Source organism: Chiloscyllium plagiosum, chromosome 5 (assembly GCF_004010195.1).
Source record: "Chiloscyllium plagiosum isolate BGI_BamShark_2017 chromosome 5, ASM401019v2, whole genome shotgun sequence".
Lineage (NCBI taxonomy): Eukaryota > Metazoa > Chordata > Chondrichthyes > Orectolobiformes > Hemiscylliidae > Chiloscyllium > Chiloscyllium plagiosum.
Window position 1 is genome coordinate 115,804,209 of NC_057714.1, and position 12,140 is coordinate 115,816,348.

The 12,140-nt window shown below is 40.9% G+C and overlaps 1 protein-coding gene across 4 annotated transcripts in view; it reads right to left on the reverse strand.

Moving 5' to 3' along the window:
* Nucleotides 1-12,140, reverse strand: part of ctdspla (CTD (carboxy-terminal domain, RNA polymerase II, polypeptide A) small phosphatase-like a) — a 269,437-nt gene that overhangs the window by 51,469 nt on the left and 205,828 nt on the right. For all 4 annotated transcript variants that reach the window (XR_006311762.1, XR_006311761.1, XM_043690860.1 and 1 more), the window contains one exon: nucleotides 5,903-5,959. Coding sequence is in view for 2 of the 4 variants with exons in the window: in XM_043690860.1 (XP_043546795.1) it covers nucleotides 5,903-5,959 (57 nt within the window). In the remaining 2 variants the exon portion in view is untranslated. The remainder of the gene's footprint in view (nucleotides 1-5,902; nucleotides 5,960-12,140) is intronic.

The window sequence follows — 12,140 nt, forward strand, 5'->3', positions numbered from 1 at the left end:
AAAACATATCTTGTGCATGATGCTGAAATAAGTGCAAGCCTTTTACATAATTTGTACAGCATAAATCAATCTGGTGATAAACAATCTGATTTCTGTTTCAAACAGAAATATTCTAGAGAGAATTTTACGAAATACATATACATAAAAGAGAAATAATTGTGTATGGGATAAGATGACAGATTGTGAAAGGTACATTTAGGACAGATATATTCAAAATACAGCTGGAGCAGAGGACGGTCGTGGTAAATGTATTCAGCAAACTAGAGACTAACTGGATTCTGTAATAGGTTAGTAGCAAGGTGACATTTAAGCTGAAAGATCTTGTCATCCGAAAATCAGGTGAATTGTTGAGCATGATGGAATGGGATATTTTGTTAAACACCATCATCATCATGTCTCCTTATGAAAAGCATAGCACAGATCAGATCCACATTGAAAAAAACTGGATGAGAATATGCCAGGGAGAAGGTATTTTTTACCAACCAATTTTCATCAACTTATGGAACGTATTATCAGCTTTTCTTTCTTTTTAGCATATTTCAGCCATCACATTGTCTGCCTAATTGTCACTCTCCCTGTCTCGACTCTATTTCCACCTATCCACACTCCTTCTCCAATCCCCTCACCACCCTACCTCAACCCTGTCTTCACCATGTATACCACCTTTTCCTTGCTATTATCAGCTCTTAAGAAGGGTTACTGGATTCTAAGTGTCAACTCTGCTTTCTCACTGCAGAAGCTGCCAGATATGCTGAGTTTCTCCAGCAATTTAAGTTTTTGTTTCAGATTCCCAGCATCCTCAGTTCTTTGTTTTATTATAAATATTTATTATGTTTACCATAATTGGACAGCTTGCAAATGAGTGAGATGAACAAAGTTTACACAAATTTGTACTTAGGTTTGCCTGCAGATCTTTTGAGTTGATTAGGATAAGGACCTTTGCAGACAGCAGAGGACATGCATCCAGTGGTCTGGGCTACAAATCAAATCCAGTCCACAAGTAGAAGTACTGCATTATGCTGACTTCTGGTTTCGACAGCGTACACAGCAGAGTCGTAAACTTTGCAAATGTGGCTTGGTCCAGCAAACATTTTGTACTGCATTTTTAGTCACAGATTAAACTTTACTTCTTATTTTACAAATAGAATATGATTATTCTAAAAATACTTCAGGGCCCTCGTAGCTACAGGATTGCAATGGAGCAAACTTACTGTATATTTGATCCTCTGACAATATTATGGCTCAGCTGCAGCCATATTCCAGATGTAGTTTAGTACAAAAATTTACAATATGTATGTTGAATGAAGGAACTAAGGACAAAGCAGTCCATTTGATTGGAATAACATCCCGAGCATCCATTTTCTTCACCACTGATGCTCAGCAGCAGCAGCAGTGTGTACTATCTACAAGAGGCACTGCAGAAACTCACCAAAGATCTGAAGACAGCACTTTCCATCCAGAAGGACAAGGACAGCAGACAGACAGGAACACCACCAGCTACAAGTTCCTCTTCAAGCCACTCACCATCCTGACTTGATGTGGAGATGCTTGTGTTGGACAGGGGTGACACCAGGTTATAAAGTCATCTGATGAAGGAGCAGTGCTTCAAAAGCTTGTGATTTCAAATAAACCTGTTGGACTATAACCTGGTGTTGTGTGAATTCTGACTTGGAAATATATTGCGTACCTTCAGTGTTGCTGGATTGATTGATTGATTTATTGTCTTGTGTACTGAAGTACAGTGAAAAGCTTTGTTTATGAGCATGACAGGCAGATCACAGCAAACAAGGATGCACAGATCAAAAAGACATGGAGACATACAGATTACATTGCACAGCATGTGCACTAGGAGAGATTAACATTATTTGAGGCCAGATAGTCCATTCATCAATCTAATAACGGCCAGGAAGAAGCTGTTCCTGAACCTGCTGGTGCGTGTTCAGACTTTTGTATCTATGGAAGAGGCTGGAAGAGAGCATTACTGTGGTGAGAAAGATCTTTGATGATGTTGGCAGCCTTTCCGTGGCTGCGAGCCTTGTAAATGGAGTCAACAGATGGAAGGTTGGCTTCCGTGATGGTCTGGGCTGTGCACATCACCTTCTGTAGTTTCTTACGGTCCTGGGCAGAGCAGTTGATGTACCAGGCCATTATGTACCCAAATAGTATGCTTTCAATGGGGCATCCATGGTGACGGTCTTTATGGACATGCCGAATTTCCTGAGCCGCCCGAGGAAGGAGAGGGGCTGCGCCTTCTTGACCGTTGCATTTATGTGAGAAGTTCAGGACAAGTAGTCGGTTATTGTCACTCTGAGAAACGTGACACTCTCCATCCTCTCAACCTCCGCTCCGTTGATGTAGATGGGGGGGTTTTCTTTCTGAAGTCAATGATCTTTTCTTTAGTTTTCTGACATTGAGAGAGAGGTTGTTCTCGTTGCACAATATCACCAAACCCTCTATCTCCCTTTTGCATTTTGATATCTGTCCTATTACGGTGGTGTCGTCAGTGAACTTGTAGATGGCATTTGTTTGGAATTTGGCAACACAGTCATGGGTGTACAGGGAATACAGTAGGGTACTCAGGACGCATCCTTGGGGGGGAGGCTCCAGTGTTGAGTGTTATTGTGGAGGAGGTGCAATTACCTATCTTCACTGATTGTGGTCTATCTATAGCACATGGCCTGAAGTAGTTCAAGAAAGCAGCTCATTGCATCTTCTCAAGGAGAAGTAGGGACGGGACAAATGCCAGGCCAGCCAGCGACCACCACGTCCCACAAGTGAATTTAAAAAGGGAAATAATAATGAGACTGTTAAAAGGATGAAAGCAAATTATTTGCTTTCTTTCTGCCTCAATACTGCCCATTGCAATTTTTAATTAAACTTCCAGGTATACTTGTTCAGGGCGGTAGGTCTTGTCCCACAAGCGAATAAGAGTTAGTCAGGAAAGACCTAAAGGAAGAGCTAAGAAGAGCAGGAAGTGATATGAGAAGTCATTATCAGATAGGATCAAGGAAAACCCTAAAGCTTTCTATAGGTATATCAGGAATAAATGAATAACTAGATTAAGATTAGGGCCAATCAAGGACAGTAATGGGAAGTTGTGTATGGAGTCATTGTCATGGAGAATACGGAGATACAGGCTACTAGACTAGATGGGATTAAGGTGCATAAGGAGGGGGTGTTAGCAATTCTGGAAAGTGTGAAAATAGCTAAATCCCCTGGGCCGGAGGGGATTTATCCTCTGATTCTCTGGGAAGCTAGGGAGGAGATTTCAAAGCCGTTAGCTTTGATCTTTATGTTGTCATTGTCTACAGGAATGGTGCCAGAAGACTGGAGGATAGCAAATGTTGTCCCCTTGTTCAAGACGGGGAGTAAAGACAACCCTGGTAATTAAATACCAGTGAGCCTTACTTTGGTCGTGGGTGAAGTGTTGGAAATGGTTACGATAGGATTTATAATCATCTAGAAAGGAATAAGTTGATTAGGGATAGTCAACATGGTTTTGTGAAGGGTAGGTGCTACCTCACAAACCTTATTGAGTTCTTTGAGGAGGTGACCAAACAGGTGGATGAGGGTAAAGTGGTTTTTTGGTGTATATGAATTTCAGTAAGGCGTTTGATAAGGTTTCCCACGGTATGCTATTGCACAAAATACACAGGCATGGGATTGAGGGTGATTTAGCGGTTTGGATCAGAAATTGGCTAGCTGAAAGAAGACAGAGGGTGGTGGCTGATGGGAAATGTTCATCCTGGAGTTCAGTTACTAGTGGTATACCACAAGGATCCGTTTTGGGGCCACTGCTCTTTGTCATTTTTATAAATGACGTGGAAGAGGACATAGAAGGATGTGTTAGTAAATTTGTGGATGACACTAAGGTTGGTGGAGTTGTGGATAGTGCCGAAGGATGTTGCAGGTTACAGAGGGACATAGATAAGCTGCAGAGCTGGGCTCAGAGATAACAAATGGAGTTTAATGCTGCAAAGTGAGAGGTGATTCACTTTGGAAGGAGCAACAAGAATAAAGAGTACTGAGCTAATGGTAAGATTCTTGGTAGTGTAGATGAGCAGAGAGATTTCGGTGTCCACGTGCATATATCCCTGAAAGTTACCACCCAGGTTGATAGGGTTATTAAGAAGGTACACTGTGTGTTAGCTTTTATTGGTAGAGGGATTGAGTTTCTGAGCCATGAGGTCATGTGTAGCTGTACGAAGATTTGGTGCAGCCAGAGTATTGCATATAGTTCTGGTCACAACATTATAGGAAGAATGTGGAAGCTTTGGAAAGGGTTCAGAGGAGATTTAGTGGGAAGTTGCCTGGTATGGAGGGAAGGTCTTAGGAGGAAAGGCTGAAGGATGTGAGGCTGCTTTCGTTCGAGAGAAGGGTAAGAAGTGACTTAACTGAGACATATAAAGTAATCAGAGGGTTAGATAGGGTGGACAGTGAGAGCCTTTTTTGTCGGATAGTGATGGCTAGCACGAGGGGACATAGCTTTAAATCAAGGGGTGATAGATATCGGACAGATGTCAGAGGTAGGTTATTTACTCACGAGAGTAGTAAGGGCATGGAATGCCCTGCCTGCAACAAGAGTAGACTCATCAACTTTAAGGGCATCTTTTGGATAGACATATGGATGAAAATGGAATAGTGTAGGCTAGATGGGCTTCAGATGGGTTCCACACGTCAGCACAACATATAGAGCCACAGCCTGTACTGTCCTGTAATGTTCTATGTTCTATAAGAGTACTTACAAACTTCCAGCAATATAACAGGAGCCTTGGTGCACTATACCATGACTACAACCCCTTCTTCCAGCTCCATCACATCATCCATCACCAGCCATGCTTCAACTCATCTTTTCCTGAAACTCTCATTCAAGCCTTTATTACTTCCAAATGAAACAACTCCAAAGCAATCCAGGCCAACTTCCTTTCTTTTATCTTCCTTAAAACAGAACTTATACAAAAACCTGCTGCCCCATAATTCATTTTAAATTTTCATCCTCACTTTCAACTGCTTCCATGGCCTCTCAATTCCTACCTCTAATTTTGTTCAGTCCTATGATCATCAAATAATTCTGGCATTCACCCTTAACTGCACCTCCCAGATTTCAGTCATTCCCCAGTGACAGCCCTGGCTTCAGCTGCTCAGGTTTTAAGTTCTGGCATATTCTCACCCAGTGTATCTCTCCTTGTTTCAAACATTGTATAAAAATTTAACTCTTTGACCAACTTGACCCATCATCGCATTATATCAATGTGGAGTTTTGTCTTCTGGTGCTTTTGGGAAACTCCTTGGGATATCTCACTATACTAAAGGCACTATGTAAATGAGTTGTTGATCTGATCTAACTAGTTAACCAAAGAAACGTATGCTGGCCTGAGCTGTGAATCATGTGCATGGTTTGAGTGTCTAATCACAGTGCAATTGCCATGTTTGCAGTAGTGGTGTGATGCTTGGTAGTGGCGAGAGAAAGAGAGTGGTGAGAGAACCTTCCAAGCAATCCTCATAACTCCAGTGACCTTAGATGTCTGCTGTGCGGCATCAGATCTCTGATTTCTTGCACAATTCTGTCATTTCTGCACAATTACTAAGCAATCCCCATTTTAATCTAAACTAATTGCACAAACAGCTGTTGCAACCAGTAATTACCAACTCCATCCTTCACCCTTTACTTAGTCACTTCACTTCACGGGTTTTTCTATTTCCATATCTCACCCCTCTGTACCCCCTTCAATTCTTTCGTTACTCATGATTCTTCAATGCGACTTCCACATCATTGATCTTATGTGAACAGCTTGATTTCTGAACGTGATGACCAGCTTAACCAAACACGAGCCCTGGTCCCTCTGACATTTGATCCCTTTGCACGAACAAGGATAACACTGTTTACAATAGGATTTCTTACCTGGTGAACAGTCCCATCTATCTCAACAGGAACAATGAAATCAGCATTGTTAATAGGCTGTAAATAAACAGAAGGCAGTCAATATACAGCATGATTAAATGTGCAAATTCTAATTCTGTTAGCACAGTTTAACTGCAAACATATAATTTAAACTGTGTGTAGTGGACTTTTATTTCTATTAATTTCACAGAGATGATTTGAACCTGAGAAACAAAATGTTACAGCATCAATGATTATTTCTAATCTAAATTTCTGCACACAAAATTATAAAGTTAGGGCATTTTGTTGAATGTGTTCTAATTCATTCACTGTGCATCCTTCGTGCCTGTAATTCAACTGGCAACAGAAAACTAAATTGAAGTTAACCATTTTCTCCAGATCAAGCTATTATCATGCATCCCATGGTACTATGTGGTTATGCCTGTGTCTGCTGCAGATACTGGTTTGTACTGAGCTACAGCGTCAAAGTCCTTTCCCTCCTATAAGATCCATGGTTGAGCAGCGAGTCCAGTAGATGAGCGTTCAACAGCAGGAGGTTTGAAGCTTAACCACATTTTCAGATTTCTCCCACTACCTGACCACCCATTTTCACCAAGTGAGCTCTCTCCTCTCTTAGAGGTGGCTGACAATGTCACTGGACTAGCGCAATCCAGATTCTCAAACTAATGTTCAGGTCATGGATTTCAATCCCACCATAGCAGATGGTGAGATTCGAACCCAATAAAAAGACCACTGCTGATTGTTGAGAAAATCATTTAGATCACAAATGTTTTTTAGAGAAGGAAATCTGCTGTCCTTACATGGTCTGGCCTACGTACAACTTCAGACCCACAGTAATGTGGCCGACTCTTAACTGCTCTCTGGGCAATTCGAGATGGACAATAAATGCTGGCCGAGCCAGAGACATTTATATGAACAAGTTATAAACTCAAACTCGAACATCCCATTTATCCCTAACACCCCAATTATTTAGTAATTACAGCACCAAACAGGCCATTCAGAATTTTTAAAAAAGATCATTGAATGGATCTGAACAATTGGAGGCAATTTTGTACATTAAATCCATTCAAGCTCTCTGAATGATCAATCCAATAAGTCTGCCCTTTTCTCTCAAACTTGCACTTTTCCCCTCAGTGAGTGTTTATTCAATTTCCTTTTGAAAGCCTGAACTGAACCTGCCTCCACCAGACTCCCAGGAAACAAATTCCAGATTCTAAGCACTCCTTAGATTACAAACAAAAGTTTCCCTATTGTAGTTTTGAATCTTTATATCAATTTATATCAGTGTCCGTTAGTTCTGAACCCTTCTGCCAAGATGAATTGCTCAGAGATTCCCAGACCATTTAAAGGCACAAAAGCAGGCCATTCAGTGCATCATATCTGTACCAACTCTTCAAACGAGTGTCATTACCGTTGACCAGTCTCCTGCTTTTCCTCTTGCACGTTGAATAACAATCCTATATCTGTTACTCTCCATCTTCTTTGTCCAGATTTCTTAACATGCAACATCTCAATCAAACCTCAACACAGAGAACAAATCCAGCTTCTCTAATCTACCCAGTTAATTCAACTCCTTCATTCCTTGAACCATTCTCAAATTTTTCTGCACTGTCTTTCTGAAGCATACTTCCTCAAGTGCAGTGGCCAGAACTGGATCCGCTGAGATTTATTTTGTGCATTGTGCTTTGTTTGGCCAGAGTACCACACCTCTTATTTGACCCCCAAATAAAAGCAAGATACTGAAAATGCTGTGAATCTGAAACAAAAATAGAATGCTCAAGAAACTCAACATATCTGACAGCATCTGTGGAGAGAGAAACTGAGTTAAAGTTTGAGACCACAATGAACTCTATCTCTTGCCACAGATGCTGCCAACCCTGTTGTGTTTCTCCAGCATTCACTGCATCTGACTCCTACTTAACCCTTCTATTCCTTTCTCCCTCCTGTGCTTTTCCAGATTATCCTTAAATGTATTATACTATTCACCTCACCTCCTCCATGTGGTGGCAAATTCCACCTTCAAGACATCGTCTAAATAAAGACACTTCTCCAAATGACTCCTTGCACTGGTCTCTCCACGAGCAGAAACATCTTCTCTATATCTACACCATCAAACCCTTTTAAAATTTTAAAAGGTCACAGTTCAACTTCCTCTTTTCTAGGAGCCATAGCCTACGTAATATGTCCTAATTGGTCTAACTTCTCAACTCTGGCATCATCCTTATAAAATTTCTACTAGTCTGCAGTGTTGTCCTCCACCAACCTCTCAGAATAACTAAGGATCGGTACACAAATGAGAAACACAGTATCAAGGCCATTCAGCTTATTGGGCCAGTTCGCACCATTCAAAAAGATTTTATGTGATAACACATCTCTGCAGGTGGGATCTGGACATAGACCTTCTGTGCCACAAGAACCTTCTACCATTCTGGAAAATCATGGCTGATTCGTATTTCAATGCTATCTACTTACTGTATTGGCTGCTAACCTACCTTGTACACTTTGACAGCATCCCCTGCATCCCAAACACAAAGTGAATAAAGTGTTACAGAGGTCTTTTTTTTTTAAAAAAATGACTTATTTGCAGGGTGAATGTTGGTCAAGACATCAAAGTACTCTCTGCTTGTGTGTGTGTGTGTGTGTGTGTGTGTGTGTGGTGGGGGGGGGCACGGTTTTCTGGAGAGGAGGTAGCAGTATGGAGGTCCATTCAATCAGGTCTCAGTCTAACTGAGACAACATTTCTGGTGATTCAGCACTCCCACAGTACCACAGAGGAGGATAAGCCTAGCTAAGACTCAAATCACAGCAGGATTCAAACTCTCATACCTTTTGAAGGAGCTGCCAACTGAATAAAGAGGGTCAGACATTTGCTTACTGGATCTGTGAGAATGACTTACTCACTGATTTTACCAGTAGAGGGCAGGATTGATGGGCAGAAGGAGAACAAATTGCTGTGCAAACTTCAGTCTTCACAAAGTATGAATGATTCAACAGGATAGAGGGTGAGAAGATAGCTCCACTTTCAGGGAAAACCAAACTTGAAGCCATAAATATAAAGGCAGTCACTAACAAATCTAAAAGGAATTCAGAAGAAAGATTTTCACCCATAGAATGGCTGGAATGTACAATGCACTACCACCACCTGGAGTGATAAACAAAAATAGCATAGACACCTCTTCAGGGGAAATTAATTAAGTATATGGAAGTGAAAAATTAGAAGGAAATATTGATAGGATTAGGCATTAGGTTGGGAAGAGATTGGTGTACAGCACAAGCACCAATGCAGATCAGTTTGGCTGAACAGCCTGTTCCTGTGCTGCACATTTTCTATAAAAGTTTCATTTCACAGTTCTTTTAGTTGCATAAACAAGTTCAAACAGTAGAAATGGAACTTTGGATCCTGCACATATGATAACATGCATCAGTGCACCAATACAGCTGAACTGCCAAGTAAACAAAAGACTGACCAAACATGTGTAATTTTCCAAAGTGCAGATTGTGTGGTTATGACAGCACTGGCCACGCGAAATAAAAACTGAACTGCTGCTATGAATGAGAAACCATGTGAGGGCGCTCCATACAAGAGCAGAAGTAAGCAGGCTCTATGGTACATAGCTGGAAAATAGCCAATTCTGCAGGATTTTCACATAACAATATTTTAAGCTAAATGCTTAAAAGGAAGGGCGTTCAGTCAGATTGCGTGGGCTGAGTTTCCAACACCACGGAAGCATTGGAAGTAATTTTATTTCATCAGTGTGACTTGCTCAATATTATAGAACTTGTTGCTTTGAGTGATGTGGATAATTATTTGGTAGGGGAGATAAAGAGAAACTATTTCCTCTCATGGGGCTATCCTGAACAAGAGGGAATATAATCTTAAAATTAGAGCTAGGCCATTCAGGGCTTGTCAGGAAATGCCTCTTTATACAGTGGAAATATTGAACCTATTCCCCAAAATAATTGAGATTAGAAATCTAATAGAAAATGTTTAAAATGTATTTCATAAATTTTTGTTATGCAAGGACATTAAGGGATATGGAACCAAAGCAGATAAATAAAGAGGAGATACATATTAGTAATTAATCTAACTGAATGCTGAAACAGGCTGAATAGTCTCCCTTGTTCCAGACTATACACCTTTGAGCTCCACAATCAAAGGTAGCTGGATGTTTTAAGGAACGGAAGCTTTAAAGGATAAAAATATGAATGTGGTGTCTGCAAAGGTTCATGAATGAAGACTGCTCATGCCAGGTTTCTAAAGCTAAAATGGTCTTCAACATGGCATCATTCCTAAAAACAGCATGTCTGAGACTGCAAAGTCTGTGCACTTCATACATCAGAGGCATGAGTCCATATTCCACTTCCACTACATGGAGTGGTCATAGATGTTCATGAGGAATATAAAGATGTATTTATAGGATTAGATTAAGACGGATGAAAGGAGGCTTTTATATAGCATAAAACACTGCCAAAGACTAGTTGGGACGATTGATCAGTTTCTATGCTGCAAATTCTGTGGAACAAATTGCAGTGATGAGTGGAGACGGAAAATGGTCAAGGGATTTAATATAATGCAACCAATGAAATGAACTTATCAAGGATGGACATTAAGATATCAGTTTGGCTCAATGATTCTTGCCTCTAAATCAGAATACTGTGGGCAAAAGTTCACTCCAGAGACTAAAGCACAAACTCTGACATGTGTAGTGAAATCGAGGCTGAAATGTCAATCCAAAGCTCTATCTGCCTCTCAGCTCAATGTTAAATTTCTCACGTCACCGGTGCAAAGAAAAGGAATAGAATTCCCTGGTGTCTTGGTCAATACTGATCCCTCACCGAGCATCAGTGAAAGTAAGGTCATCTGTTCATTTATGTGGGAACTTACTGTGCACAATTTGTAAAGCAGGAAACATGACAACTAAAGTAACTACTATAGAAAATGCAAGTCTTTCTTTTTCATTTCTTGCCCACAGCGAGCCACCCTAAGTGCATCAGCACTGAATCTGGCCTCAGCAGTTCTCAGTTCGATTCACTATTTGTAACGCTTCCCAGCTACACATCTCTGCTGGTTTATGAGAGGGACTTCTTCAGTCATAGAGCACCGAAGAGACTCTTCAGCCCAGTAAGTCTGCACCAACCTACCTAATCTAGTCCACTTTCTAGCACTTGATCCAAAGCCTTGAATATCATGGCATTTGAAAAGATTGTTGTCCTTTTTATGTAGTTTTAGTTGTAAGATTTCCCACCACTGCTACTTCCCTGAGTAAAAATTTTTTCCCACAAATCCATCTAAAACCCTTGCCCTTTGCTTTAAAATTATGCCCCCTTGTTATTCAAAACAACAAAGGGGAACAAGCTGCTTTTTATCCACCCTGTTCAACCCCTAGGTGGATTGGCCATGGGATGTCCATGCAAGGTTTAATAGCCATGGTAAATGTGACTCTATCGACACAGGGTGGTCTGGATGAGATGCTTTTCAGAGGGTCTGTGCAGACTCAAATGGCCTCCACCTATCCTACAGGGATTCTATGACATATGCCTGATCATCACCTTAAAAGATACAAATCAAACGTGTCTGACCAAGCCACGCTGACTATTCCTGATTGGCCTTTATTTTTCTAAGTCGAGAATAATACTATCCTTCAGAATATTCTCCAACAGTTTCCCTATCACTGATCTGTAATTCTTTGGTTAAATCTTTAACTCGTCTTGAAAAGTGGAACCACATTAGCTGTCTTCTCATCCAATGGCACCTGCCTTATGGCCAGAAAGGAATTATAAGTTTAGTCAGAGCCTTAGCAATTTCCTCCCACAGTACCGTGGGATACAAGTGATCCAGACCTGGGGTTCTGTCCACCTCCAAACCTGCTGAAACCTTCAATACTTCCTTACTCTTTATGACAAACTGCTGAAGAATCTCAGTCCTCCTCCCCAAACTTTGTACCTGCATCCTATTCCTCCTGAGTGAAGACAGAAGTTAAGTACAGTTTTGCTAAAACGTGTGTTTCTTCAATCCAAATTGGCTTTAACATGATTGGAGAATTTAGATCATTATTTGTAGAACACAAACTTTCCTAATCTGTATTGGCCGTAACGTGATTCCAGCACTTAGTTTCAACAGTGCGGCTATTACAATATTTTCTTATAATGCAAGCTCGCACAAAAACGGAACTATCACGTTATGTCAGAACCAACTGTACTTATTTAACACCCTTCCAATGTCCTCTGGCTCCATGCA